The sequence below is a fragment of the Osmia bicornis genome, chromosome 7 (genome assembly GCF_907164935.1).
Source record: "Osmia bicornis bicornis chromosome 7, iOsmBic2.1, whole genome shotgun sequence".
NCBI lineage: Eukaryota > Metazoa > Arthropoda > Insecta > Hymenoptera > Megachilidae > Osmia > Osmia bicornis.
Genome location: NC_060222.1, coordinates 1,383,236 through 1,411,004, shown reverse-complemented (window position 1 = coordinate 1,411,004; position 27,769 = coordinate 1,383,236). Strand labels below are relative to the sequence as shown.

At 34.1% G+C, this 27,769-nt stretch overlaps 1 protein-coding gene across 12 annotated transcripts in view; it reads left to right on the top strand.

Annotated features, from left to right (window-relative positions):
• The window catches only part of LOC114881587 (peripheral plasma membrane protein CASK), a 140,871-nt gene extending 113,184 nt beyond the window's left edge, over nucleotides 1-27,687 (top strand). For 4 of the 12 annotated variants that reach the window (XM_029198493.2, XM_029198471.2, XM_029198495.2 and 1 more), the window contains 11 exons: nucleotides 2,929-3,120; nucleotides 3,450-3,614; nucleotides 5,036-5,110; nucleotides 15,816-15,845; nucleotides 19,258-19,495; nucleotides 20,992-21,048; nucleotides 22,496-22,615; nucleotides 22,808-22,924; nucleotides 23,589-23,696; nucleotides 23,857-24,032; nucleotides 24,666-27,687. In XM_029198493.2, the coding sequence (XP_029054326.1) occupies nucleotides 2,929-3,120; nucleotides 3,450-3,614; nucleotides 5,036-5,110; nucleotides 15,816-15,845; nucleotides 19,258-19,495; nucleotides 20,992-21,048; nucleotides 22,496-22,615; nucleotides 22,808-22,924; nucleotides 23,589-23,696; nucleotides 23,857-24,032; nucleotides 24,666-24,845 (1,458 nt within the window). In that variant the 3' untranslated portion in view covers nucleotides 24,846-27,687. The remainder of the gene's footprint in view (nucleotides 1-2,928; nucleotides 3,121-3,449; nucleotides 3,615-5,035; nucleotides 5,111-15,815; nucleotides 15,846-19,257; nucleotides 19,496-20,991; nucleotides 21,049-22,495; nucleotides 22,616-22,807; nucleotides 22,925-23,588; nucleotides 23,697-23,856; nucleotides 24,033-24,665) is intronic. The other 8 variants (XM_029198479.2, XM_046286578.1, XM_046286576.1 and 5 more) reach the window with 6 other exon arrangements.
• The last annotated feature ends 82 nt before the right edge of the window (nucleotides 27,688-27,769 follow it).

Here is a 27,769-nt window from a genome sequence, read left to right as displayed (position 1 = left end):
AAAGTAATTCCGAAAGCACTTAATTAAGACGTTCCTTCCAGAAAATGGTTACCAAGCGAATTCTCGGCAATAATCATAGTTTTCATTGCAGTGCATAACAGGACACCATAAAATCCTAGCTATATTTATGATAACAGCTTCTCCTTGTAATCATGTAAAAATTTTACATGTTAACATTGAGTGGAAGCCAGTGAAGTTGTAATTCCGTTACCAATGGCAGACTTGCCACTCGACCCGAATAAATCAGGGAAACTAATGACCCATGGGTAAGGCGAATCACATCTATTTGTCAGTTGGAACACGGCTACCATTTTTCTGTATATATCGAACTCTTCTCGTCACTTTGTTGCCGTCTCGGTATTTCCCTCACGGTTCTCCAAGCAATATTGTTTGGCATCCAGTGCTGTGCTCGGTTTCCATCACTCCTGGCATGCTCCTCCGTTTTCACCAAACATTTCCCTTAACCCTTTCACTATTTATAAACACGTCGTAGTCAAACAATTTCCCATAGAAACTTCCCCTTTGATAATTTCAATTTTCTCTCTCTAACAATTGATTTTTAAGAATCGATTTTAGTTTTTTGGATCATACGATAAAGAATCGTATTTTACCCTGATCCTGTTGGGAAACAAAGTTACTTTATACGAAAGTTCTAACTCTGTACTCGGGATTATTCTGCATGTTATGTACGTTAAACCAATGAATTGACTTCCGGTTGCGACCCGATACCGGCGCGATAGATATACCCTCCTGAAATTTGCATGGAACAATATTATTTTACCCCCCGAAACCGCTAACTGGTTCATTGACGTGCAAACGCGCGGTTGCGATCGTTTGTGGTTTAGCTGTTCGTAATACCTTTAAACGATAGTCAGAGTTAACATAATTTATAATCGTTATGCTATTTAAATTGTTTCACGATTCTGGTCCCCTCGTATTTAAAGTTTTTAACACCTTACAGGGTGGACACCATAATTTCGTTAGTACCAGAATAGGTACCTATGTCTATTAAAGTATGACGAGTTTTATACGTTTACGAAGATTTAGCAAACTTGACCGGTTACCGGAACTATGTAGAATTGAAACGATGGCTTTTACACGAACGATTCTCTTCAGACATTGGCATCGTTCCAGAGAATTATCCCGACACTTTGAAACGTAACATTTCCCACGACATGCCGTATCGTACGTCGCCGAACAAGCTGTCTCCACTTTTCCCCTATTTTTTCTTCTGCCTTCGAGCCGGTCGACGTGACTCTTCCCTCGTTACGAATCGTGAAAAGGGGATGGAAATCCACTGAACGTGTCGATGCCTGAGAAATGGGAATCGATGAGCTGAAGAGACGTCACCGTCTTCTCGATATTTTTAGAATTATTAAAATTATAAATAAGAATACAATTTTATTTAAATTTTTATTATTTGACATTATATTTATTAAAACGATATTAGAACTATAAATTTATTTAGAAATTGATATTAGAATAACTTGTCATGTAAACCACATTAGTTACGCTTCGGTCTAATAGCGTAAGGGGAAGTTAAACTTATCCAATAATAAGTTACATTATTTGGATTAGGTTAACATGAACATTTTAATTACTCGCCGGATATCAAACAATTGCATTCAAAGTAATGCACGCATAAAGTTTCACAGCAAAACAGTAAATTACTTCAGAGCTCAATTGTTGGAAACATCTGAAGCCGTGTTGCTGGAAGTTGACTAATTGGTAAACTAACTGGTCAAATTTGGAATTCAGGGGACATGATTGCAGCGTTGTTTGAATAGTAATATACATAACAGTGAATTAATATGTATTTTGTTGAAAATTTCATCGATGTCCTCTGATTCCTTAATTCGACTAATCAATATTAATTTTAATTATCACACTGCAATTTCACGGAAACGGCTTAGTTAATTTTCTGATTAAAATGACAGGATATTGCTTTATAAACAAATCAATTTCGTAATAGATTGCAAAACTGTGGTTTGACACGTTCGAGCAAGAGTCGAAACTTGAAACTAGTGGGTCGTGATTGAACCGCAATTTCAAGCGTTCGACGTGGATAACTTGTCTCAAGTAATTGGTAACTACCTACGTGTCGCGATCAGATGTACAGTTTATCGAAACACGTCACCGCCAATGTTTGATTTCTGAGCTCTTTGATGTTCCAAGGAACATCGTGATCCCTGCTTACCTTACTGAGAATAATTGCTAATTAGTGTAAGTTTATTCGTATAATCAATATACTTGTACTTCAATAAGTAATAAGTTCAAGTTATCATTAAATTAAAACTGCTATTATAGTCAATCTATTATATATGTATTAAACAAAAAATGGATACTCTAGGTATCCATGGTATTGAAAAATTCAAACTATTTTGAAAATGCCATCAGCTAATACTTTTTTACACTTCAAATATAGTTTATTGAGTTTTTGATAGCCTGCTTGTAAATATTGTTTCGAATACCTGTTTTCCACGCAACACTTTCCATTTGCAATAAATAATCGATCAAACACGCTGTCACGCTTATTCTCTCTGAACAAACGAAAAAAGAAAATAGAAATTGGGAGGACGCAATATCCCGTACCTCTGTCGATGAAACACACAACCACTCGTCTGTTTACGATGAGGACAGACGCATTTCAAGCGATACGCGATATTGCATCCGAAACAGCAGTGGACGATCACTTTTATTCCTACCATTTAAATCGTTGCGACGTTAACTATTTTCGATAAAATAACATAGTGTACAAGTTGCTACTTAAACCAGACAGTTTTATTCTGTTGATCATTTTTCTTCTTGATTATTATTTATAGTGGAATATTTTTGCGGTAAACTGTTCTAATTGAAATGTTCAGTAAAAGATAAATGTTGTCGAATTATTAACTCTTCTAATTTGCAATATTATTTTTTATGTTACAGGCGCTTCTTCAAGCACACGACGTAGCTGGACACGAAGTCTACGGTGAAGAAGCAACCAGAGTAACTCCACCGCCTCTTCTTCCTTACCTAAATGGAGGCGATGATCTGGAAGGCCAGAACGGTGATTTGGACCTTGAAAATGTAACACGCGTCAGGCTGGTCCAGTTCCAGAAGAACACTGATGAGCCGATGGTAAGTTTTTCAAGAATCGTATCAACATGATTAAAGTGTGAAAATTAGTTTAAAATTTTGAGGAATTGCTGCAGCTCTAATATTCCAAAGAAGGATTAAAATAATTTACAGAATACTTTTGTTAATTAATTAAACAATAGAAACTTTAAAAATGAATAATTAAATAGTTTAATAACGTAGTTTAAAAAATTACTTTAATGTTGTTATTTATATTCACGGTTTATAGAGTAGTGAAATTTAGTTTTTAATTACAATGCATAAATGTGCAACGTGTACTATTATCATATACAGAGAATGATAGCAGCCGGAAATTGCTTGTTTACTTGCAGGGAATCACTTTAAAAATGAACGAGGATGGGAAATGCGTGGTGGCACGAATTATGCACGGTGGAATGATCCACAGACAAGCGACACTTCATGTCGGCGATGAGATCAGAGAAATTAACGGAATACCGGTGGCCAATCAATCTGTCAATACCTTGCAAAAGATACTCGTGAGTACGAACATTTCGATAAGGATTAACCATGAATATTAAACGTTTCATAGTTGCATCGTGATTTAATTAAGTGTACAATGATCGTATAGATGATATTACATATTCATAGTTGATATTTTGCCGTATTTGTTTGTTTCTTACATGGCAGTAAATCAAGCGTATTAAATTTAATGTTTTCTATGGTGTAGTATGTGTTCTCAACAGTGGCTTTGTGCTTGATACGTGTATTTTATTTTTCTCATTTTGAAAGCAGTATGAATTAGTTGATCTGAAGTTTTTCATTAATAATGTACATTATTTATTAATTCCTTCGACCTGACTTTAATATATAAATTATTTAAAATATATAAAATTATTTCAAAATTTCTTATGAAGACATAATAAATTACTGTTTTAATTATAATCAGAAAATTTGACAAAATCATTTAAGAGAAAAATACATAATTTTATTTTTAATATAGGTTTAATTGTTGAAAATATTAATGTACAGTACCGAACATGGTAGGCTTCCTCAGGGGGAATGGCGATGCCACAGAAAAATTTGAATTGATATGTATGTTAATATTAAATTTTATAATATTTAATGATGGAAAGTCACATTATTTTGTTTAATTCCTACTTTTTCGAGCAAAGGAAAGCCTACTTTGCTCGATACTGTCCTTATAGCTGGTTAAGTGTTCTATGTACCATTTAGTTTTGCAAAATTGTGTGAAATATTTGTAGTTCTATACAGTTTTTACCTTTCAAGCAATGTTAGCAATGTCCTACTTGCTTTGTAGATCATGTAGTTTGCTACCCATTTATCATAGATACGGTAGTGGACAAAAGTTTGGGTTCATTCTTACGAAATAATCTAGATTTGAATAATTCATGCCACTATGGACAGATTTTAATATTTAAATCAGTACGGTCCAAGGATATGCCATCGTAATAATGATCTTATCGTTCGTGGCAATGTTATAAAAGAGTTCATGTTTATAGCCTTTTTAAGCCTTTCTAAAATTTTACCAAGGGGACGACTCGTGAATTTTTCTCGAGATTTTTTATCGCTATATAAAATATTTTTTCACTTTTAATTTTTACCATAATTTTGATATTTTATCCAAACGCATACATTGTATTTATAGTAGATATGTATGCATATTTCGAAAAATTGTAGCATCTTCACAATTTCAAGCCGGGAGTCGCCACTGGTGTGGTATTAAAAACAATGACCAATTGTTAACCACGTAACGTAATAAAGAACTCTTAAACTTTTGTCTACTACTGGAATTCAATACCACCATTCTTGCGCCATAGTAACGAAAACAAAGCAGAGCTCAGGAGTTCAGCTCGCCTACCGTTGAGCTAAGCATTCTCAGTATGAAATTCAAACCCTCGGAACTTCACATTGTTAACGACTTTGCTTTCTGTTACAGCGAGAAGCACGAGGTTCGGTGACCTTCAAAATCGTGCCGTCTTACAGGAGCGCACCGCCCCCCTGTGAGGTACAAGTAAGCCCTAAAACCCAAATCCAATCCCAGAACCCTACACTACACAAACCCGCACCCGTGGCAGTGTCCACGAGCACAAGCTCGACCACTGCTACAACTAAAACCGGGAAATCAGTGAAAACCTCCTCGGCTACAACGAGCAAAGAAAAAAGTAAGTCGAAATCTTCTAAAAGTAAAAGTGGCTCTTCGTCGACTGAGAGCACACCCAGACGACGACTCAATCCTTTATCAGCTCTCAGATCAAGAAAATCTTAAATGAATCTTCTATAGATCAGTGGTAGATCTTTTTAGCTTCTATGTAAACATAGTTGAAGTTGTTTTGTTCAATGGGTCTTTTTGACCCCTCTTTCGCCTATGAATAGTTCCAGTTGAAATATTTCTTGGTAGTACGCTTTGTTAGATAAATAGCTATTCTTCAGGTGATTATCTATTTAAAACGCTGTTTTTAATAATCTTCCTTTTAGTGGTCGACGAGAGATCGTTAATTACAGCTTAATAGGGTTGTTTCTTTGTTATGCAGTAGGAATTGAGGATATTTCTATGGAGGCTTTAATTAAGTATAATATATGACACATGGTCTAATGATGATTAAGTAATTAGATTTGGACTGTTAATCTTCGGATGTCGAAGCAAAGTTTCAATTTAAATTATTTTAAATTAATTAATTATTTTTTAATCACTGAGTGAATTAACCTGTTGAATAGGTTACACGGTGCCAATAAATTCTTATGACTTTGAATAGTTTTTGTATCATAATTTTAATTAATTTGAAACAAAACATATTTATAAATTTAAAAGATATTTTATGATGTAAAGTCTAACAGAAAAGAAAACGTAATTTTATGTGAAATACTTCGAATCTCAATCAAAACTTACCAAAAATCTATAAAAAATCGAGTAGGTATATTGTCTAATGAATCATATTAACATATTTATTGCATCTCACGTTACTGTGATCTTATTGTTAGAAATCAATTGCCTAATACTGAATTAACTAGTTTAGTAGCTAGAAATTGTAACAAGAAGTGAACCTTAATGAAAGTATACTATATTTATAGTATATCCTATGTTTGCCACATCATATTATCATATTTCATTATTTTTATCTAGTCAATTATAGCTTTAATTTTGATCTGCATTAATACCTTGCTTTATTATTTATTGTTTACTCCGGTGAATAAGAACTTATTAAAAGGTACCATAGAAAATCAACGAAATCCATATAAATGAATAGTAAATTAATAAGGAAGCGCAGTTTGAAATTACCAATTCGTGTAACGAGCAACGTGAAATGAATTGTGAAACGAAACATCTAATATGGAGTTCGAGGTAACGTTGTAAATTCATTAAAGAACGTACCTACATCCAGTGTGGCGAGCAGGATGTAAATTTGTGAAATTATACCATCCAGAATTCACCTCACGAACTCTGAAGAGAACTTATTGTTAGCTGATTGAACTCATGTATATTTCTCCAGGTTTAACAGAAAACGTCGAGATCGTATTGTTCGGTAAAATATTGTACGATCGACAGTGCTGATAAACGGAGGTTTTCATTTATTTCCTGGTATACACACATCTACACATACATATTTACAATGAGACACTCGATCACGAATTGAACCTATTATCTTGAACCAAACTTGTGGACTGATTTACTGTTTCATGTATCGGAGAGAGAAATGTTCAAAGGGATCTTCTAAATCGTCATATTTCCATATATTATTGTCGAGTTATGATTTCTTTCCCTGTACTGCGTAAACAGTAACACATGTGAAACTCAGATATATTCATTTTTCAGCCTAATACACGTAGATGTTATTTCAGAGTAATATATTCGCATTAAACGAAGAACTTTCGTAAACAGAGATTTATTTTCATGGTTACGTTGAAGATTCTATTTCCGTTGACCCAGTTTACAATTACGGTGGAAAAATATCGCAATACGCGAACGTGTCGTGTTGCTTTCGTTTTCAGTTGACGAACTGTCGTTTATTCCTCCAAGAAATATTAGGTTGTTGTATGTCAAGTGACGAAACATAGAAATTCTCACGTAATTTCATGACATAAAAGTATTACGAAATGGCACTTATGGTATATCAATTTAAAGCTTAAAGTTTGAAGAAAATGATTATTCTTCAAACATTTAACTTTAATTTGATATATCATAAGCGTTATTTAGTAATACTTTTATGTCATGAAACTGTGTCAGACTTTCTGACATGCAACAACCTAATAAAGGTTTTCCCATCCTTTTTGTTATAAAGTTAATTTAAATTAATGCAGCAGTCGTCGTGTACGAAAATGTTGTTCCTTATGATTTTTTGTAATGTTTTAATTTATTATAATTCGCAAACTCGTGTTTTTCAACACGATACATAGTATGTAAAATATAATTGTGTAGAATTTGAAACACACACGTACACATTGAAACATTTAAGGAACACAATATATTTCCCTCCCTATTTCCGCTTCACGTATACACACGGTATATGCTCATGTATGTATATATTTATACATAGAGTATACTCGTTGTTTAATGTGTTCATTCCGAATAGTACGAGAAAAAGATGAGCTTGCGATGGCAACATGTGTACAGAAAGACGATCTTTCCTCTTCTTTTGAGAAGTTTATCACGAGGTAATCGCGATTCTGGGTAAATCAATCGAGAAATTATCCAACGCCCACCGTGTGAATTATTTGACGTATAGGAAATTATTTCAGGCAGATTCATATTATTTTCTGTAGAGCAAAGTAATATGTAAATCTGCTAAAAATTGTGGAAAATTGTGATATTTTCTAAATACATTGCTCACAGAAATAATTGAAGTATTTAGAATCAAGGGTGCAACAAATTTGAAATTATATATTAATGCTATCAACGTTAATAATAAATAGTAAAATATTTATTTATTAATCTGTAGTAGCTAATAATGTGTATTGTCACCTTATAGTCATTTTCATAGGAAATTTTAATCAATTTTTTTTATGAAAGCATCTCTAATTAATATATAATGTTTTCAAGTTGGTAGTCCTCCTTCTTCTAGGTGCTTAGATTTTTTTAGCGAGCAGTGTATTATTATTTGAAATCTTTGTTTCATTCCCTATTGAAACGATCGTCTTGATAAATAATTAAATTAGATTCGTTGAAGTTTAATCATTTTTGATTGGAGGGTGTAATAGTTATGCCAATCTATACCCGGCATCGCACAAAACACGTGTTAATTGATCATGTTAATTTATGATCTATTCCATGTGAAATCACGTATGTAGATGATCTATAGTTTTTTCAAATTTTTGGTCGAATTTGCAACATTTACAATTTTACAAATATTTTAAACAATTATATCTTCCAGAATTTCCAAATATTTTGAAAAATGAATATATACATTTCAAATTTACAAATTTCAAATCTAAATTTTATCATATAATAAAATCAATGTGTTATAAAATGATTCATATTTTTTAAAAATTATTATATTAATAAATGTTGCAATTCAAACGCAAGGAAAAACTATTATAAATCTGTGCGTGTTTGAACGTGGAATAGGTCTAATAAGTACCGTGTAATTAATAGTACAATTGTAAAAGAGGTGGTTCTTTATTTAGAAATGAGTAAAACGCAGAGTACTTTTTTCTTATAGTATTTTTATTTTACAGAAAATGATTCAAAATTTTTATCAAATATACTTATATTAGTATCTATATTTATTTAAGTTTATCTACAAATGAAAAAAAGAATTTTTGATTCTAAATAATTAATATAAAAATTTTTGAATTTACAATAAAAATCTAATATTGTAAGGGTCCAACAAAAAAAATGGAATTTTAAAGTCCTTTTTCTCAAAATCAATTTTTTCCAAAAAAGAAACCCTATTCTTAGCTGTCGTAGGGAAAAGAATCACCATCTCTTTCCGTTGTGCCACAGAATTACAGTAGTACAACTCCGTGAATAGTCGCACCTACGGAGAGGTAAACCGAACGTTGATATAGACAGACTCGCGTGTTCCTGCTCGGTTGTTAATCGACTGTGAGTCCGTAATTCCTAGAAATCACGGTATATATCGAGACAGTCGATAGGGAAGTATCGACATATCGAGCAGACGCGAGTTCTGAATCCATGGGCCAATAAATTTCAAAGCTTGCTTCTTGTTTCGTTTCGTTGTCGCGCGCAACCGAACGGAATTGGACAAGCTGCGTTGCTAGAAGATAATTAAGTGCGATTCCGTAGTCTGTTATCTGTGAGAGATTCGACAAATGAAAAAGGAAAAAAAAAATGAAGACAAGCAGAGTTCAGTAGTCGAGCGGTGTAACAAAACGCTTTGGTCGGCGCTTTCGAGTCCACGGCGCGTTTGCATGCATCTCTATTTCTTCCGCTGTCTATATTTCTCTCGGTCTCTCTGTTTCAATCTTCTACGTATACCGAGTGTTCCATTTCATTTGACCATTTTAAACACCTTCGTTGCAATCAATGTTCTTTATCAATGTTTTTTATTAAAATTCTTCGTAACGAAAGGGTTAAAATGACTATATAAATTCTAAAAATACGCAATATTCTATGAAAAACATTGCAAAAATACACATTCCAAATAATCCTTCAATAAAATTTATAAATAAAATGAAGTGATTATAGAATAAATAATTTTTCTATTACAAAGTGAAAATCATTAATTTAAATGATATACAAAAATAACTCCTTATTCTTTAACAAATTTTGTTCTGTTCGAACAAAATATTATCCAAATAATTCTTAACTCTGATGAATATTAAATTTTTCATTTATCTCTTTGTTTATTAATTAATGTACAAATGAGTCAAATTAAGTGGGACAAAACCTATCGTATATCCATTTCATTCTATTTTTTCTTTAAGTATATGTTATCCTTCTCTATCTGTTTATCTGTTTCTCTCGCTCTCAATATTCTTTTATTTCTCTTATTTCATAACGTCGGGTTGGTCACCTCGTATACTGGTAGACAATAATATTACGAACAAGTTGCGTAAGGAATGCACATTTCGTTACAACATGTGTTGGAATGTTGTTTGTTGTTTATTTTTCTTTGTCGTAAGAAAAGCTTTTGTTACACCCCTCATTATACCCTCACCTGCATGAAGGATATCTTTGCAAACGTTGAAGCTTTCCTTTCTGACCAGTACGTTACACATACTAGTTTTTTTGCATCGTGGTTTTGGTCAGTGCATATGGCGCGGTTTTTCACGATCTTGATCGAATGGTCGATTAATCGAGCGATCGATTGATCGACCACGGTTTATTTTTCGACTTTCTGGTTATACTCATCTCCTGCACGATGCGATGTATACCCGAATTGGTGATTGAATTTGCTTTTCAAAACAAATGATACATTTTCCTCGACTATCATCATCTTTGATTTTGAATATCATTATGTAAATTCATGATGCTTTAAGTTCATTTCATTTTATTTTTTTGCTTCGATTGGGTTCTGTTTCAATTGCATTAGAAAGTGAATATTTTTATTGTACTTTTTTTCTGAAAATTGCCAATTTAGAAGAAGGGCAATTAACATGTATATTGTAGCTCTAATCACCGATTCTAATTCGTGAGCCTAAGTAGCGCAATTTAATTTTCTCTGGCTAAAAATGATCAAGTATCATAGGAATGGTCCCTATTCAATCCAAAACCATGTAACACGCGTCTGGTCATGGTTGTCTCTCATCCTTCACACAAGTGGATTCTCCTCAAAATTATTCAGATATAATATCACTGAATCTGCAAACATTTCTGAACATGCAGCTGAGGGTAGCGAATTAGGATGAATCTGACATTATTTTCTTTACACTGATTGACCTTTCGTGTGTTTTCAAACATTCTCAGGGAGTTCGATCAGTCTATTGTTGTAACAAATTTATTGTAAAAAGCTCTGCACGTCCCTGGTACCTGAAGAGAATTGTACTTTGAATCGTTCACAGTCGTCAAACAATTTTCAAAAACTTTATCTCTTATGATAGTTTTCAATCTCTAATTTGTAGACTAAAAGGAAATGGATGTAACGTGAGATATCATCTGTGAGAAAATTTCAATAATCGAAATTCCTAACTTTTTTCGAGTTTTATAGATTTTCAGGAAGGAATTCGAAACGAATATCGGGCAATTTTTACTTTTGATTTCCTTTTGGATATGTGGAATAATTTGTATTTTAAGTTTTCAAAGATATTGAAATTTCATTTTAAATCAAAACGGTCAAATTAAATTTTTTAAATAAATTTTAGAATTATTTATTATTATATTTGAATCATACTAAAACTTACAGTTAGTCCTAATTTATCACCATCCTTAGTGTTAATTTCAATCAAAGAACAATAATTCAAAAATTCATATTTTGCAATTTTTTTATTGTCAAAGCTTTTTATCAACTTTTACGAAACCCAATTTAAATAATAATTGCCCGATATTTGCAAAATACTGTTTAACAAGCTAGCAATTTCAAAACTCTTTAATGTATCAAAGTTCCTTGGTAAAATTCGAATTTGTTTAAATCTCATTTTGTACATAGGTACATAAATAATTTGTACGCGAATAATTCTAAATAATTTCTAAATAATGTTAAATTCAGCCGTCCTGTTTTATTGTGCAACCACGTAGAGATTCCAATCGCGGTGAATTAAATACGTGATACTTAAGTGTATGCAGACGGTTTGGTTGACGTAGATTTTGTAAAGCGTTGTAAAATGTATCAGGAAAAATATATATACATATACGTGTACATATATATGTATATATACATATATGAATGTTGCCCGATGTTCCAGAGTTTATCGATTATTATATAAATATGTAAGTAGATTTGCTGTAATATAATGGATTCTGTTATATGCGATCAACCCCACACCATTCACAATTATGCTGTTAAGCCGTTATTAAAGTTGCAGCACAAAACAGGTAAACAAAGGGGAGCAAAATTTATCTATATGATTTTTTTTGTCATTTTGGAAGCATAATATAAAATTGATGAAAATGTTAAAAGGATTGGTCATATGCAAATAAGACTTTTTCAAAAATATCAGATAATTTTGGACAATTATTTTATCATACATAAAAATGTGTGAGATATAATGAGTAGAAAGAATTGAGCTAATAATACTGCTGCTCAGAAATTTATTAAATATAGAAAAGTGCCCTAATTTTAATTTAATTTTTTATTTTATATTATTTTCATTTTCTAAATTTCACCCTGTTGTTTGAAAAATTATTTTTCTAAGAATTATTACAAGAAATTTAAAAGGAATACTATTCAATTCAAATTAAGCTCCTTTTTATCATTCCTGTTTTGTGCAATGGTACACTGTTCATGCTCTACCAGGTCGCAGTTTTGACCCCTTACGTTGCTATTTAACCAGCAAGAGACACGCATCTATTTAAGCCAACTTTCAGAACGACCATACGGTATAACTCGACCTTGTTTAAAATGGAATAAAATTCGACTGGGGCGGAATACTACGTGTGGGGTCAAGAAACCTCTCTATATTTTTATCAATTCCAACGATCCATGCACACTCGTTTAAAAAAGTTCCTTAAGTGACGCAAGCATCATCGCTGGAATCCTTGGCGTGTCCATGGAGTTTGAATCCAGCTGGACGTGTCGTACGTGTAACGATAAGAAGCGAATTGTACCACGTTGTATCTGGGATGCGATCTGTCTCTGTTACGTAGAAATGTTGCACGCGAGAGCAGACACCTCATGGACAGCGACTAAACGTGCAGCGTTATTATTGCGCCGGTCCATTGTACGAAAATGTAATAAAGCACGAACTGCTGGAACATCATGATTCGTCGCACGTCACCCCTAACGTGATTTTCTCTTCTCTTGTGTCCGTCGTAAAAAAAAAAGAAATGAAAGAAAGATATTGAAGATCGTTGTATGGACTTCGATCATGCATCTACTATACACACCATTGTACACTTGATATACGAATACTCGTGTCACTGCTCCTCTGCACTTATTGATGTGATTTTCATGGTTTACGGCTGTTGGGAAATTTGATTTATGTTGATGGAATAAGTAGGGAGTAACTTATTTCCAGAATAAACACCATTTAATTTTCTTCTATCTCTAAACCTTTTAAAAATACAGTTCGTTCCAATTTCATGGCACACCCTATATATACTTGATGACCTAATTCTTTTCAAAATTATAAGGGATATAAAAAAATCACTTAAATGAAAAGTATTCTGCTTTAAAGAAAGATCCTTTGATGTAGACATCAAGAAGCTTATAATGTACTTAAGGGACTACCCCATTCCAATTTTTATAGCTTTAATACACTTACTAACCACTTGGCCAATCGTTTAAATAAGTATAGAAAGTAGATTTTTCGTCTTAGCTTTACTTACTCTATCAACATGAATTAGGCTTTACAGCTAAAGCAAAGCGGCTTAGGGAAGAAACTAGAAGTTAATCTTTAACCTTTTCATTGCGGCAGCGTTGGCGATTTAGGGATTTGGAATATGGAAATAAAAGCTACAAAGTAGGGTTGAGAATTTATTCAACTAAAAAATTATTTGTTATTTTTGAGTCATTTCGTTTTATTCTCAAATTTTGAATTCAAGGTATAACTATCCCAATCTAATTATACATAGCTAACGTTAGAAATGAAAGGGTTAATACCAAATACAACACTGTTTCTTCTTTGTTATTTCTATTGTCTTTAAGGGTTTTTAGTTTAAACAGAAATCTTTATTTTTATAATCATTTCACCTGCCGCAAACTCTTTGTACTATACATTAATTGTTACACCCGATACACCAATCCCACACACGTACGCCATTTCAGTATGCGTGGACTAATTAGGTAACTTTTACATCTCTGTGTCTTTGACCCATTTTCCTCGATCATAAACGTCAACATCGTCATCTGATCATCGTATGTATGCAGCTTTAACCCTTGTATGATATCGACACCAGGGGACGTACCGCATCAAAGTAAACAAAATTGTTGCAATCATTTTTATACTATTTTAAAAATTATAAATATTTCTGTTTCATTATACAAAAGTTTATTATCGATCATAAATTAATTTTTTCGTTGAGATGTTACTTTAAACATTTTTTTTTATTATATGAAACTCTTTCGTTAAAAATAATAACAACACTGTTTCAAAAATAAAATAGAATTCTAAATATTTGGAACATAAAAAAAAAGATTGGCATTTCTCATGCATAGAGGATGCAAGAAGTCGATATCGCGGTATCTCGACACAATTTGAATGTTTACTTTACGGTACGCGACCCCTTTCGCATTCGTGCCGGTGAGACGCGGAGCCAGTACGGTGTTACCATAACGGGGAACCATCTGGTTCGACACTCGGCATCGTCGAGTGCAGATCCAATGGAAATCGAGCGGAGAATTCAGCGGCGTCAGCAGCAGTCAGTCCACCAGACGAGTTGTCGATAGTGCAGTACCTGCTATGTCACTGTGTAGAAATTGTCGCATCTCTTCCCCTCATCCTCGGCTCCCATTATTTACTCACCATTGTCGACCGTCCCTTTCTCGTCCACCCTTTTTTTTTTTTAGCTCTCTTTCAAAAGTAGAACGTAGCTTCCAATGCACGCCCGAAGCCATTCGACCGTCGTCCTCCGTGCACTGTCCTTCAAGATGTTGTTAAAAAGACCGAGCGATGACTTTTCTGGGGCACAGTGCGGCTTGAAACCCTTCAGATACTTGTTCACGGACCAGTTTCATAAATACTTTCAATGTCGTACGATTCATATGAAACTGGTCTTGGAGTATGCATCAATGTTTTGCCTATTTTACGCTTGACCGTCATGTACATACACATACTCGATGTATCCTCCTCCTCTTAGAAACATGTTTAATATATGTGGACAGTAGAGATTATTTTCGTTAAGATTTTCACAGGCCGCATTGTAACCGTAAAAGTCGTCGCGATCAGCGGAAAAGTGCGTCGTTTACCGCCCAGACGTCCGTAGCTTCGAACGTGAGTAAACCGTGACGTTGCTCGACGCTTGTGAACACGGATATCGATCGATCGTTTCCGGAAAATCCGCATTAATCATTTTCCTATTACCTGATAAGCATGGTTCATTGATAAATTGACGAAGCGGCGAACGATTTTCCTTGGGAAACGACGAAAAGTATCTCGCATCTTTGGTTCTCCAGTTCGATCGCTCGTGTATAGTTAGGCGCGGAAATACAGCAGAATCGTAAAATCATCATCTCGTTCAGGGCTGTACTATGCAAACTCAGAATGAATTTTTCAGTTGTATTTTGAATATTTTAATTGCTTCCATTAATCTGTGTCGCGTATAGTCCTGAGCTTGGCTACATTAATTATCTCCACTCCACGATTTAATTTACGACCGCCCTATATTTCCGCGTCCGATTATACGTCCGATCAAAATCGAGGGTACAAACTGTCGCCTACTCGACAGTGTTTCGAGAGGAGAGCTAGAAAGGAGGCTGCATGTGTCACAGCAATGCGCACCGTGAATCTCGGAAGCGTTGACGCGCGCGACATCCCAATGTAGGTGTTTTTTGTTTTTTCTTTCTTGCCGTAAAATATGTCAGAATGAAAGGGAAAAAGAAAAGGAACGTAAGTGCGTGTGCATGAGAGGGAGTGCATAGAATTCGAACATTCGTCTGAGATCAAGTATTGATGAACATGTTAATTAATCGAACTTCCTTTTTTCTGTTTCTTCAACGCTCTAGTTGTTCAGGATTAAGCCTCTGCCAGTGTTAGTAAGTACCGCCACTTGATCTGGTGTGATTGGACTGCTGTAGTTAGAAGGCTATGCGTTTATCATACATACATATCCATTCAATACACACGCATATTGTATAACGTGTGTGCGGTGTGAGTCTGAGTAAATTTGGCGGTCAGAGATCGTATAACAATAATTTCATCTATGTAATTGTTTTCTATTAATCCGTGTATTAGTTAACCAGAATTTTTCAGCGTGATGAATTGATTTTGTTCACTAATCAATCGCTCGTGTTTGGTGGTAAATTTTGTTGCAATCACTAACAAAATAATTAATATAAGTTTAGAATTCGAGTCTGAGATTTACCCAGACCCAAGCTGCACGATCGACCACCATGGCACACATTACCATTTTGCAAAGAACGTAGGCCTTCGCTCGATCATTCTTCCATTCTTCTGCGTTCTTTCAGTTCCTCGTCATGTAAGCCCGGTACCATTTCAGATTACCGGGTGTCACTTTAAGCGAGAAACACGACAACGCGTGCCCTTATATACGCGAAATATAATTCCTTTCTTTCTTTTATACCTTCTCCAATGTCCGATATATCCTTTCTGTCTCTATCTCTATTTCTCTCTTGCATAGAATGCCGACATCACGAAAATCCTTACTTTACTGCTGATGCAACAAGTAGTCACTGGAAGACGTAGATGATTGCGCGACCATTGGATTGTCACGTTAGATTTATACATAGAGACTAGGCCTGTACGAATATACAAATCTTCTGACTTGATTCTTCTATCAGGTTGTTGCATATCAAATAGTGCGGCGATTCTCAATCTTTTCATAAATGTATACACCATCGAGACTGAAATTCAATCAATTATCAAACAATATTAAAATTGTTTCATTAAAATCATTAGTTGAGAATCGCTGAATCACTTTGTAGTTGTCAAATTATTTATTTAAATACTTCTGTAGTGATCTGTAGGAATGGTAACAAAAATCTTTTCAGTTACTGACAATAAATCATGATGGGATGGTTAATTTTCTTATTAATTATAATAATTCATTTCTACGATAATGTTAAGGTATTAACAAATGAAGTAAATATAAAATTGATGGACTGTTATTCAATATTGTACTTATTACAAAGAATGAACAAATCTCTTTTTTGTCAAAGTTTTTCAGATAAATTGTGTTTTCATTACTGCACAAGGTATGACATTGTCTTCATGACAAATCAATCTTTTTCAGTTGATTAAGCTTGGCCTTTCAGCATGTAATGCTTCATTGAAATGATGTAATTAATTGTTGATGATGCACTTGGCATTAAATGCTTCTTGTCATCCATCATCTCATATCAAATTCAACATAATTATTTTTGATCTTAGGTAATTTTATGAATATTTCTTCCATATCGATATTTTTTCACAGCTTTCTTTATTTCACAAGTACCTACACAATAAATTTTGATTATTGAAAATTTTAAATATTCTAAAATACTGTCAATAATTAGCCCATGAATCTTGGTAGACCCAGACTCCGCTGTTTAAGGGTTGAAAATGAGAAACCATTGTTCTTTATTTCGTGCAAGAGAAAAAAGTTCGTTTAATTAAAATAAATTCTAAAAACGACAACACGATGAATTTCAAAAGGAATATTCGTACAAGGCCGACTCTCAGAACACGAACTTCATTTATCACACCACGTCCCTTTGAATTCATTACGAGAATCATTGTTCGACTCGTTTCGATTGCGAATGTTACGCGAGCAAATCAGACGGCATTATGTATTGTCACTCTGCATTATTATTCTATTCCTTCGTATGCCGTATTTTCTTCTTCGCACATTTACGTAGTGCCCGTATGCATACTTTGCATATCGCGCATTTTTTTCAACGTATATGTACGTGTGCGTATGTTGCGTACGTGTGGCAGTGTGCTCTGTATACGTATCTACTGTGCAGCATCTAGTGCTTCAGCTTGTTGTCGAAATAATGATAATTACAGAAAATACCAATACGAGTTGCTCGTGTCTATGTATTAGGTGTATGCATAAATTTTTCTTTTTTTTCTTTTGTAATTTAATAATTAAAATTACCAAATGAAGGCCAGATTTTCAATTATTTTGCAATATAACAAATTCCTGATTTTGAAATGTAATAAGAACAATAAATTAATATTTTATATGAAAAACTTACTAAGAAGATTAAAACTTATGCATACCCCTAATACATACATCATTAGATTGTGCACTGATTATATAATAATACCAAGATCATATAACTTTCGTTCCAGTGACGTCTGACTATTTTGATCTGTGTGCAATCTTATATCTATGAATATAGAAACATACTTTTAAGTCGGTCGTCCATGATGCGAACTAAAAATCTTTCAAACCCAGCGATTCAGTGTTCCTTTCTATTCTTTCATATCGAATTGTTTCGAGTGCGAACTAATATCACGAGTCACTGCACGACGCTTTACGAACATTCAGTCACTTTCACAAAGAGAAAGGTTTTGTGGAATTTCACATTTTTCCATTCACATAGAATCGTTCGTTTATTGTTTCTACCATTTCAAAAGACATATCAAAAAATATCTTTTACTTTTTATTACTTTCAACAAATGAATATGCAAACTACTTAGCAATACCACCGAAAGGGTCATCAAGAATTTTTATTTTTTTTTTTTCATTTTTTTCCCCTTTTTATAAGACTACAAGTTCATTGCAAGATTAATCGCCAATGCTTCGCGTATGTCGCATTTTACGCTTCGATTCAGTTGCAACAGAGCAGCCTGGCTTTAGCCAAAGTTAAGTAGCATCAACAGCGATCGATACTATCGTAGAACGAATGTATCATCCGCGTTTTAGGGCAACAAGTAATCACCATCTGTGTGATTCATTAACCTAAATGGTTAGGGTGATTCGAGTGGGAAATTGTGAGAAATTATTCCGAGAAATTGTGATAAGCACCGTTAACGATCTTACGTTTCCTGCCACCCTTCTGTCACCCTTCAGTACTTGTACGTCACAATAAGAACGGTTCGGTTTCACTTCATCAATTTTATATATTAACACTTTGACGGCCATTTATTGGTGACCGTAGGAACCCATCAGGGACGGACTGAAATTTAAATTTTTATTGAGGGATTAGTGACACGAGGGGCCCTTTTGTAGAGTAGGGATCCTAATTTTAATTAACACGTTGGGTGTCGCGTGGATAGGTGCTTGCAATTTCGTATAATAAAAATGATAAAATCTTGCCAAAAAATAATAAATAAAGATTGAAATTTTCAATAATTTCAACGTAGGAAATTTGTCTAATTTGAAAATTAATTCCATAAATATCTATAACCGTCAAAGTGTTAGGAATCACTGACGATAACCCGATGTCTGAATGATTGTAAAATACATAAATTAATAATTGAATTTTTCTGCATCGACAGATATTCGTTCGAGCTCAATTCGACTACGATCCGTTAGAGGACGAGTTGATACCATGTGCGCAAGCTGGGATCGCTTTCAAAACTGGCGACATCCTGCAAATCATCAGCAAGGACGACCATTACTGGTGGCAGGCGCAGAAGGATAACGCGGCCGGTTCCGCGGGTTTGATACCTTCGCCTGAACTTCAGGAACGTCGTATCGCTTATATGGCAATGGAAAAGAACAAACAAGAACAAGGTAAAATTCATTATACATTCATTCATGAAAATATATTCCTATTGCTTTTGATTATTCTCTATTGATCCTCGAAGAAATGGTATAAAATATGATTTTAACACATTCATCGCCATAGAAATAAAATTTCATAGACAAACAACATATTATAAGCGTCAGGTGACCAATTAATTTGAAACGGATTTCAAATTGCTTTAGTTTCTAATAATACTAAAAGCAATTTGATAGAACGTTGTAATCATTTCTCGCAATAAAATCACATTAAAAATGAAATTCTCTTTAGCCGTGGCATAGCATTTAGGGTAATTATAGGTTCCAGCAGATCGCATTCTGTCTGATATTCAGATCGGAAGATGAAATTTCCGTCGCGTTTTGCCATCGCCTTACCGATCCATTATCAACCCTGTCACGTTTGATACTCCGATTAATTTCCACTACTCTCGCTGCTGCCATGAAACGAATGTGCTGGTGAACATGATGTGATGTGTGCGTTGTTAGATGTGAGCAGGTTTTCAATGGAGCATGTAGTATCGTTTGATGTGAATCATTTTTACCAGGTGATGTACAGGTCCACAGGCAATGTACCATTTCTTTTTCTCTCCATTTTTTTTTTCTTTTTCAAAAAAGGAATGAATGAGCGAGGGATTACGTTCTGATGATCGATCGTACAGTTATGGATAACGACATTGCAATGCTCGGTTCAATAATTCGCGATTCGAAATGATTAATCTGTGATGCCTTTTCTTTTTAATAACAGTAATTAGGAATTTTAGGAAAATGTAGTTCACAAAAAATGATATAAAATGTGTTTCAGAACTATAAAATGAAAATTAATTAACGGATTTGAGATTGTGTACAATTAAAATCGTATGTCCTTCAGAAATAGTGAGAATCCTTAACTGGGGACCATGAAGGGAAATGAGTTAATGCTTTAATTAATTTCAGAAATCAATTCACTGTAAATTATAAAAGAAATAAGATAAACGGTATCTGAAATTACAGAAGGTGTTTATATAACTTTCTACAAAATATAATAATTCTTCCTTTCCAATTATTTTTAATTTATATACAAATATCTGTCGCTTATTCATTATTATGCTGAATCCTGTATTTATAAAATATCTGATATTTTGATATTAACATTAATGGATTAATGTATATCAGCATTCGTCAGGTAGAAATTAATATCTGTTTAAAATGACGCATTTTCCAAACAACAAAATTTTCGTTTCGTCAGTACAAATTAATAAAATGATTGAATGGCGGATGTCGGATCAATTCTAACCCAAATCTGTAAAATTCATACAAAAATACTTAAAAAACAAAAATGAAAAAGGGTCTCTCTTCGCGGTCCGTCATTCGATGGTTTAAAATAGAAACACTAAAAGGAAATAATGTAGAATAAAGAAGACGTGATTAGCAAGAGAGGACGAATAGTTTGCAAAATTAAATTGTTAGCTTCAGTGATACAGCTGTTGTTGTGTGTTGTGCGGGGCTAGATGCTGAAGGAGAAGGAGGATGTTCTTCTCACACCGAAGGCTGCGACGGTTCGACAGGTATGACTCTGCCTTCAGGTAGAAAACGCGTAGAGTCACGTAGAACCGTGTAGTCCGCATGAAAATACAAGATATGTACTTGTTCCGTGCTTCAAATACACGCATCAGTTATAAGGATATTTGATAGCAGAAATATCAACACTTTCTCGAGAGGATCAACTCAGAAAACTGTTTAACATGTTCGCTGTGGACGCGAGAGATCCCACTAGACCTTAATATTATTATTATTATAAATAATGTCATTATTAATATTAAAATATCCACCTGTGTAAAAAAGAACGCAATTCCATTAAAAGAAACAATGCTCGCTATAGAATCTCGAAAAATATTTTTTTATTATGTAGGGTAATTAGAACACTTCCTTCCATTAACTTTGATAACATCGTAGATCTTCATTGTTTCAGTATTGTATCATATAACAGTTACTCTACATAATATAGAACATGCTTCCACATGGCGTGCTTCGATGCATGCGTTCGCTATACGTTTCACGCAATTCACGCTTGTTTCGCACGATTCCACTCGCAAGCACATCATTTTAGGCATCATTATGTTGAGGTTTTGAACGAATGATTCTGTAGCAATCATTTCAATAACCAATACTAGAACAAAAATTTGTTACAAAACGTTTTTGCAAATATTTAAGGTAAAAACATTTGTTTCTGACTGACCATGAGATTCATTTATTCAGAATTAAAATATAGTTGCAAATAGTATAATTTTATATACTGCTTAAAAATTGATAAACCATCTGATAGAAAATTGAACAGTTTGAAAGTGTTTCATTGAAAATAATCATTCTAAGCGTTCAAACTCCTCATAATCGTGCTACTGATCGTGACACCGATATTCATGACTTCACACACGAAAATTCACCCAGATGACCCTTGTTCTTTTTTCATCTTGTGACCTGCTGGAACGCCCATCTCAGTGGGACTCCCACGCTCTCCTTATGGTTATGGCTTCTATGTAAACTGGCTGAATGAATGAAATCTCTTTACCATTTAGAAAGAATACGCTTTACACAGTGATCGACATTTATATACGAAAGTAGTTTATTCACTTCGATTACGCTGTTGAGACGATAATTTTTCGAAGGTTCGAGGATGATGCTGATTTGCATATAGACAGCTGTATTACGATTACAGATATAAAGCTATCTTTCATATTAAAATACCAAATTCAATATTATAAAACAACTTACGTACACAGTTCTCTTTAGAGTTTAATATTATTAAGATAATATTGATTCACCAACTTATTAAAATCATATCCTATAAATTAATGCTACAATTTTATTCCATATGGAGACGTAAGTGATAAACTCTACAGGGAATTGATTAGACTGAAAGAATTAAAATATTTTTTTACAGAGTTACATTATGGACTGATCCTGATATTTATAATTTACTCAAATATTCAACTAACATGTTTTTTGCGTTTCCAGTGAATTGCTCAATATTTGGCCGGAAAAAGAAGCAGTACAAGGATAAGTATCTCGCGAAACACAACGCAGTCTTTGACCAGCTGGATCTGGTCACCTACGAAGAGGTCGTTAAGCTTCCCTGTAAGTGAAACATTTAATAATTATTAAATAAATTAAAAATTAACTTCCAATCATTATAAATTTAAAAAGTAAGCGCAGTATTGAAATATGAAGCAATTGGTTTTTAAAGAATTGACGAAATAATATTTGATAAATCGTCAAGTTATTAATTAAATCTTTTATATTAATATTACTACGTTATTGCTGTTATAGATCCCGCATTTCAGCGGAAAACATTAGTGTTACTTGGAGCACATGGTGTTGGTCGTCGTCATATAAAGAATACAATTATTGCGAAGCATCCTGACAAATATGCCTATCCTATTCCACGTAAGTGTAAAAAGTTACTTTACTTTATTTTACTTTTCCACCCTAGATAAAGTAAACAAGTTCCTGAAAGTATTCAAATTTTAAGTAAAATTAAATAAAATGAAATTATTATCTTCACTTTTAAAATTCAGCTTCTTATTATAAAGTTATGTTTTAATTAAAAAATTCTGTCTCAAATATTTCTCGACTATTATATCTATTAACTGAAGAAACATTCTAAATCAAAGTAGGTATCTGGTCCGTAAAACATATTTCGTCCTCTTTTCTTCCGTACGCTTTATGATGTCAGCTAGATGGATCTTCATCGTTTGTAAAGCAAAGGAACCTTTGTGCTTCTATCTTGAAGCCCATAAATTTAATATTTTTAGATACACTTCTCTACGTTCATTGAATTGATGCACGACAGTATACCTTGCAATACAGCTAACGTGATAACTACTGCTGAAATTTCTAAAGCCTTTCAACATCATCTTAAATTTTTCTGACGTGTATAAAACATTATTACAATAATTTTTTTTTCTTTAGAAATTAAAGATTTAATTTGAAGCTGTGATTTAAAAGAAAAATAATGATTATTGAATTATGCAATAAATATACATTTTTCTTTCGATTATTATATACTAATATAATTTCAACAGGTGAAATATTAAATATTACTTTTCAGATACAACGAGGCCTCCGCGAAACGATGAAGAAAACGGACGCAATTATTATTTCGTGTCGCATGACGAAATGATGGCTGACATAGCTGCTAATGAATACCTCGAATATGGTACATTATTAGATACAAATTACATTTAATGTTAAAAATAATAAATTAATTTCTATTAAACTTACGTGTATTTTCTTTCAAATAATAGTTACTTGTTTTCGAATCTCATAGTTAAAGTTATAAACGCTAATTTATTAATTCCATTGTTTCTTGTACATAGGTACACACGAAGATGCTATGTATGGAACGAAATTGGAAACGATTCGCAAAATTCACGAAGAAGGCAGAGTGGCGATATTAGACGTGGAACCGCAAGCTTTAAAGGTGTTACGCACAGCAGAATTTGCACCTTATGTTGTTTTTATCGCCGCTCCAGTATTCCAGAATATTACCGATGTAAGCAACGAACATTTAGAAATAACTATTTACATTGCAAATAGGTTCAATTCTAGGTACATAGTTTCAAGTAGTTTCAGTATATGATTTAAAGTTAAAATTTAATAATTTTAAATTCGTTTTCATTGTTATTTTTTATTTTTAAATTTTTCAATATATAAGAGATAGGTTGAAACTCTGCACTTGCACAGATCGTTAACTTTCTCCAGTAAGGTGTAGCTAACTAAGGATGAGTTAACTGATTAAACGATTAATCGGTCATTGATGAAATTACGGAACTCCGACACTTTCACCTAACTAAATTTGCTGTTATAAATAAGTTACGTAATGGAAATCGCTTTGGGAATTCAATCTCAGCTTGTAGCAACAGCAGCAAATACGTGACACAATTTTAAAGTTCTGAAGTACTGTTGAATATTGTTGAAGTGATTAAAAAGAATCTTGTAAATAATGTTTATTCTAATCAGTATACTTTGAGAACTTCCAAAAAACCTTTAGAATAAACTACTTATGACACCCAAGGGTGGGGGTGGTGGAGTTTTGCCGATACAAAGCCGGTACCGCTCTATCTCTGTCCCTACTTTTAACAAAACAAATAAAAATAATAATAAAATTGCATAATTAATGTTTTAGTGTGACGGAAGCCTGGAAAGACTGGCGAAGGAATCGGACTCGTTGAAGCAAGCGTACGGCCACTTTTTCGACTTAACCATCGTAAACAACGACATCGAGGAGACGATCGCTCAGTTAGAGGCAGCGATCGAACGGGTACACACGACACCGCAGTGGGTGCCGGTGTCCTGGGTCTACTGACAGCGAACCTCTCCAATTCGTCACATCACCCACTGCAATGGCTCGTCGAACGTGAAACAGTGATCATCGAATCGCGAATCCACCGAACGACCGGTCCATAAGCGATCGCTTAACTGCGACCACACGATAGACTGTTATACAACGTACCTAAATTAGGCACCGGAAGTCGCAGTCGTAGCCGATTCGGGACAGACAGGTACGTATAAATACGCGTCGGACCAATCGAACGAAAATCAATTCGTCGAGAATCCTTCGAATGCGTCACTTTGGCCGTGTGTTCATGCACAGTTTTTTTATCACTACTGAATTGTTACTACTACTGGTTAATTAATCTTATCGGTACCCGTTATTGTCGATCGCGTGGGAAGAGTTAAAGAGACGAAAACTGATCCAATACACGACAATCAAAAGAATAAGAAAAGAGAAGAAGAAAACAAAAAAGAAAGCCGCAGAGGAAACATAGATTTTAAAAATCTGTAATATCGTTTTGTTCGATACGTATAAGCGTAACGCTGCAAGCTCCAAAAAATCGGTTTAATTAACGGAGCTAATCGCCTGTTAGTTATTTTGTTCGCGCAGTTTTCTCTCTTTCTCTCTTCGCATCAGCTCTTCTTACTTTCTCTATCTCTATCTGTCTGTCTCTATATTTTCCGCTCTCTTCTTTGCATTTCTCGAGACATTCCTCGCGTACACGAATTGAACGCTGTCTGTGCGTAGCCACGCGTCTGGAAAACGTTGCAGAGTGGTTAACGATAGGGCAGAGTTCGGGTGAATAAAGATGGAAAGTGGATTGAAGATGAGGAACGGTCGTTCGTGAATGTTGACCGAGTGGACAAAGCTTGTACCGTTATTGCGAAATCTGTCAATCGACTTTAACCTAATCTATAATTGCCTCCTATCGTACTCTCTCTTATAACTATTGTATACAGAGCGAAGGTGAAGAAGAAAAAAAAAAAATGCTAGGATCTCGCTGCCCGATAATCCCGCTTGAAACGATTCGAATCGAAGGAAAATCGAAAGGCAGCTAGTCGTTTACCAGTAACTTTTAAGCAGTAGAGAAAAACTTCGCCGATTTCGTCTAGTATTTCGAACATCTAACGAAAAGTGTATAATTGCGCGAGCGCTATTCTTCCTCCTTAGCTGAGCGTTTTCCTTTTCCTTTCGAGCCTGTCACTTCCGGAAGTTATCCTATACCGGACTCTTGGCCGGTACCAGGACGTCGAATTGCTCGAGTTTCATTAGAGATCTTTTCACTCCGAACTGAGAGCTTAAAGCGCGGACCTCTTAGAGGTGCCGTTTTCTTCCTACGGGTTTTACGTTTCACACCACTCGACACACATGCACGTCACCGTAATATCACTCGGTTCGCATCGCATCCTCGTACAAAGAAATAAAAAAGCGCATTATCGAACGACGAAGTAAATGAAACGCGCGGTTAACTATACGAATATTTATAAACACGTAAACTCAAGTAAATAGATAGTCTACCAACTATATGAAATAATACTAAACACCGTCTTTGCATTAAAATGAGAAAAAAAAAACAGAAGCAGTCTAGAAACATGTACACGCTGACACGCGCACATTTAATTACACCACGTAGATATACGCTTACACGGTCGTACGCGTGACACACACAAACGCGCGCTCATGTAACGCTGAAACGAGTAATCCTTTCATTAACACGTTGAAAAATTATTATATAGAAACAAAATTATATTAGCGCGTAAATAGAAATTTTATTCTATTTTTCTTTATAACATTTCAACTCCAAATGCTAAAAATATCAGAACACCAAAATATTAAAAATTTTTTAATGAAGTTTATTAATTTCCCACAATTTTCTAGAATGTTATGTTTGTGTTATAAAAGGGTTACTTGTACACCACTACATACATAAAAAAAAAACATAGACACATACATACGACAAGTAACGCGGATTCACGAGAAACAGATTTAACGTCTAGGTAATTAATTACAAACGATTACATGAATTAATTGTGTAACTAATTAACACTAAATTATTAGGTGACTAGGAGATTTGCATATGCAGCCCGTAGAAGCGAAGGAGTGAATGCGTGTACGTAAGATTAATCGGTGTGAGTCTGTTGCATTCGCGATCAACGTTGTGGACCTTCACGTGGCTTTGTTCAGAATAACAAGAAAAATGTTTAATTACAGCTCAATTACTTATATATATTAAGATCTCGAGAAACATACACAGGCACAGCGACACTTTTCACACGCGTACACACAGATTTTACTATGTTCTTCCTACTTGACACACATATTGAACACACACGATGTTATATAGTCATCGAGCGGGTAATTGCCCTGTTAAATTAAACGCTATATTTTGATGGAGTTCGCAAAGAAAACGGAGAAACAATCTGTTGTGTACGTATCTAAGAACAGGCTCCAATTCTCGCACGAAAATAAATTTAAAGAAAGAAAAAATTGTTAAGTGACAAGGATCAAAAAATCGAAGGAAAGCTCGTGTCGGTATGATCGTTTTAAGTGTGAATGAGAAAATAATTGAAACGTAAGAAGAACGAATCTTCAGTGATTTTGTAATATTTCTTATAAGTTGTAGCTGCCATATCCAGTAATGTTAAGTAACTAGGTGCACTGAGTGATTATCTGACGACGACTGTTAGGATTCTAATGGTGATGATTAATAATGATGATGATCTATGATGATCCTACATGCTCCTGCAAGTGTGTGTCCGCGACTTTGGATGAGTTACGCTAAGATGTTGAAAAGACGACGGGTCTAAAGAAAACAATAACAGTTCATTACAATTATGTAATTATAAATAAGAGAAAGAGACGAAGAATATTATAACACGTTGTTAATTGAATTAATAAAACTAGCCCAAAGTGTCGAAGGTAATTTAATTTTACCACCCTTCTTCACTAATTAA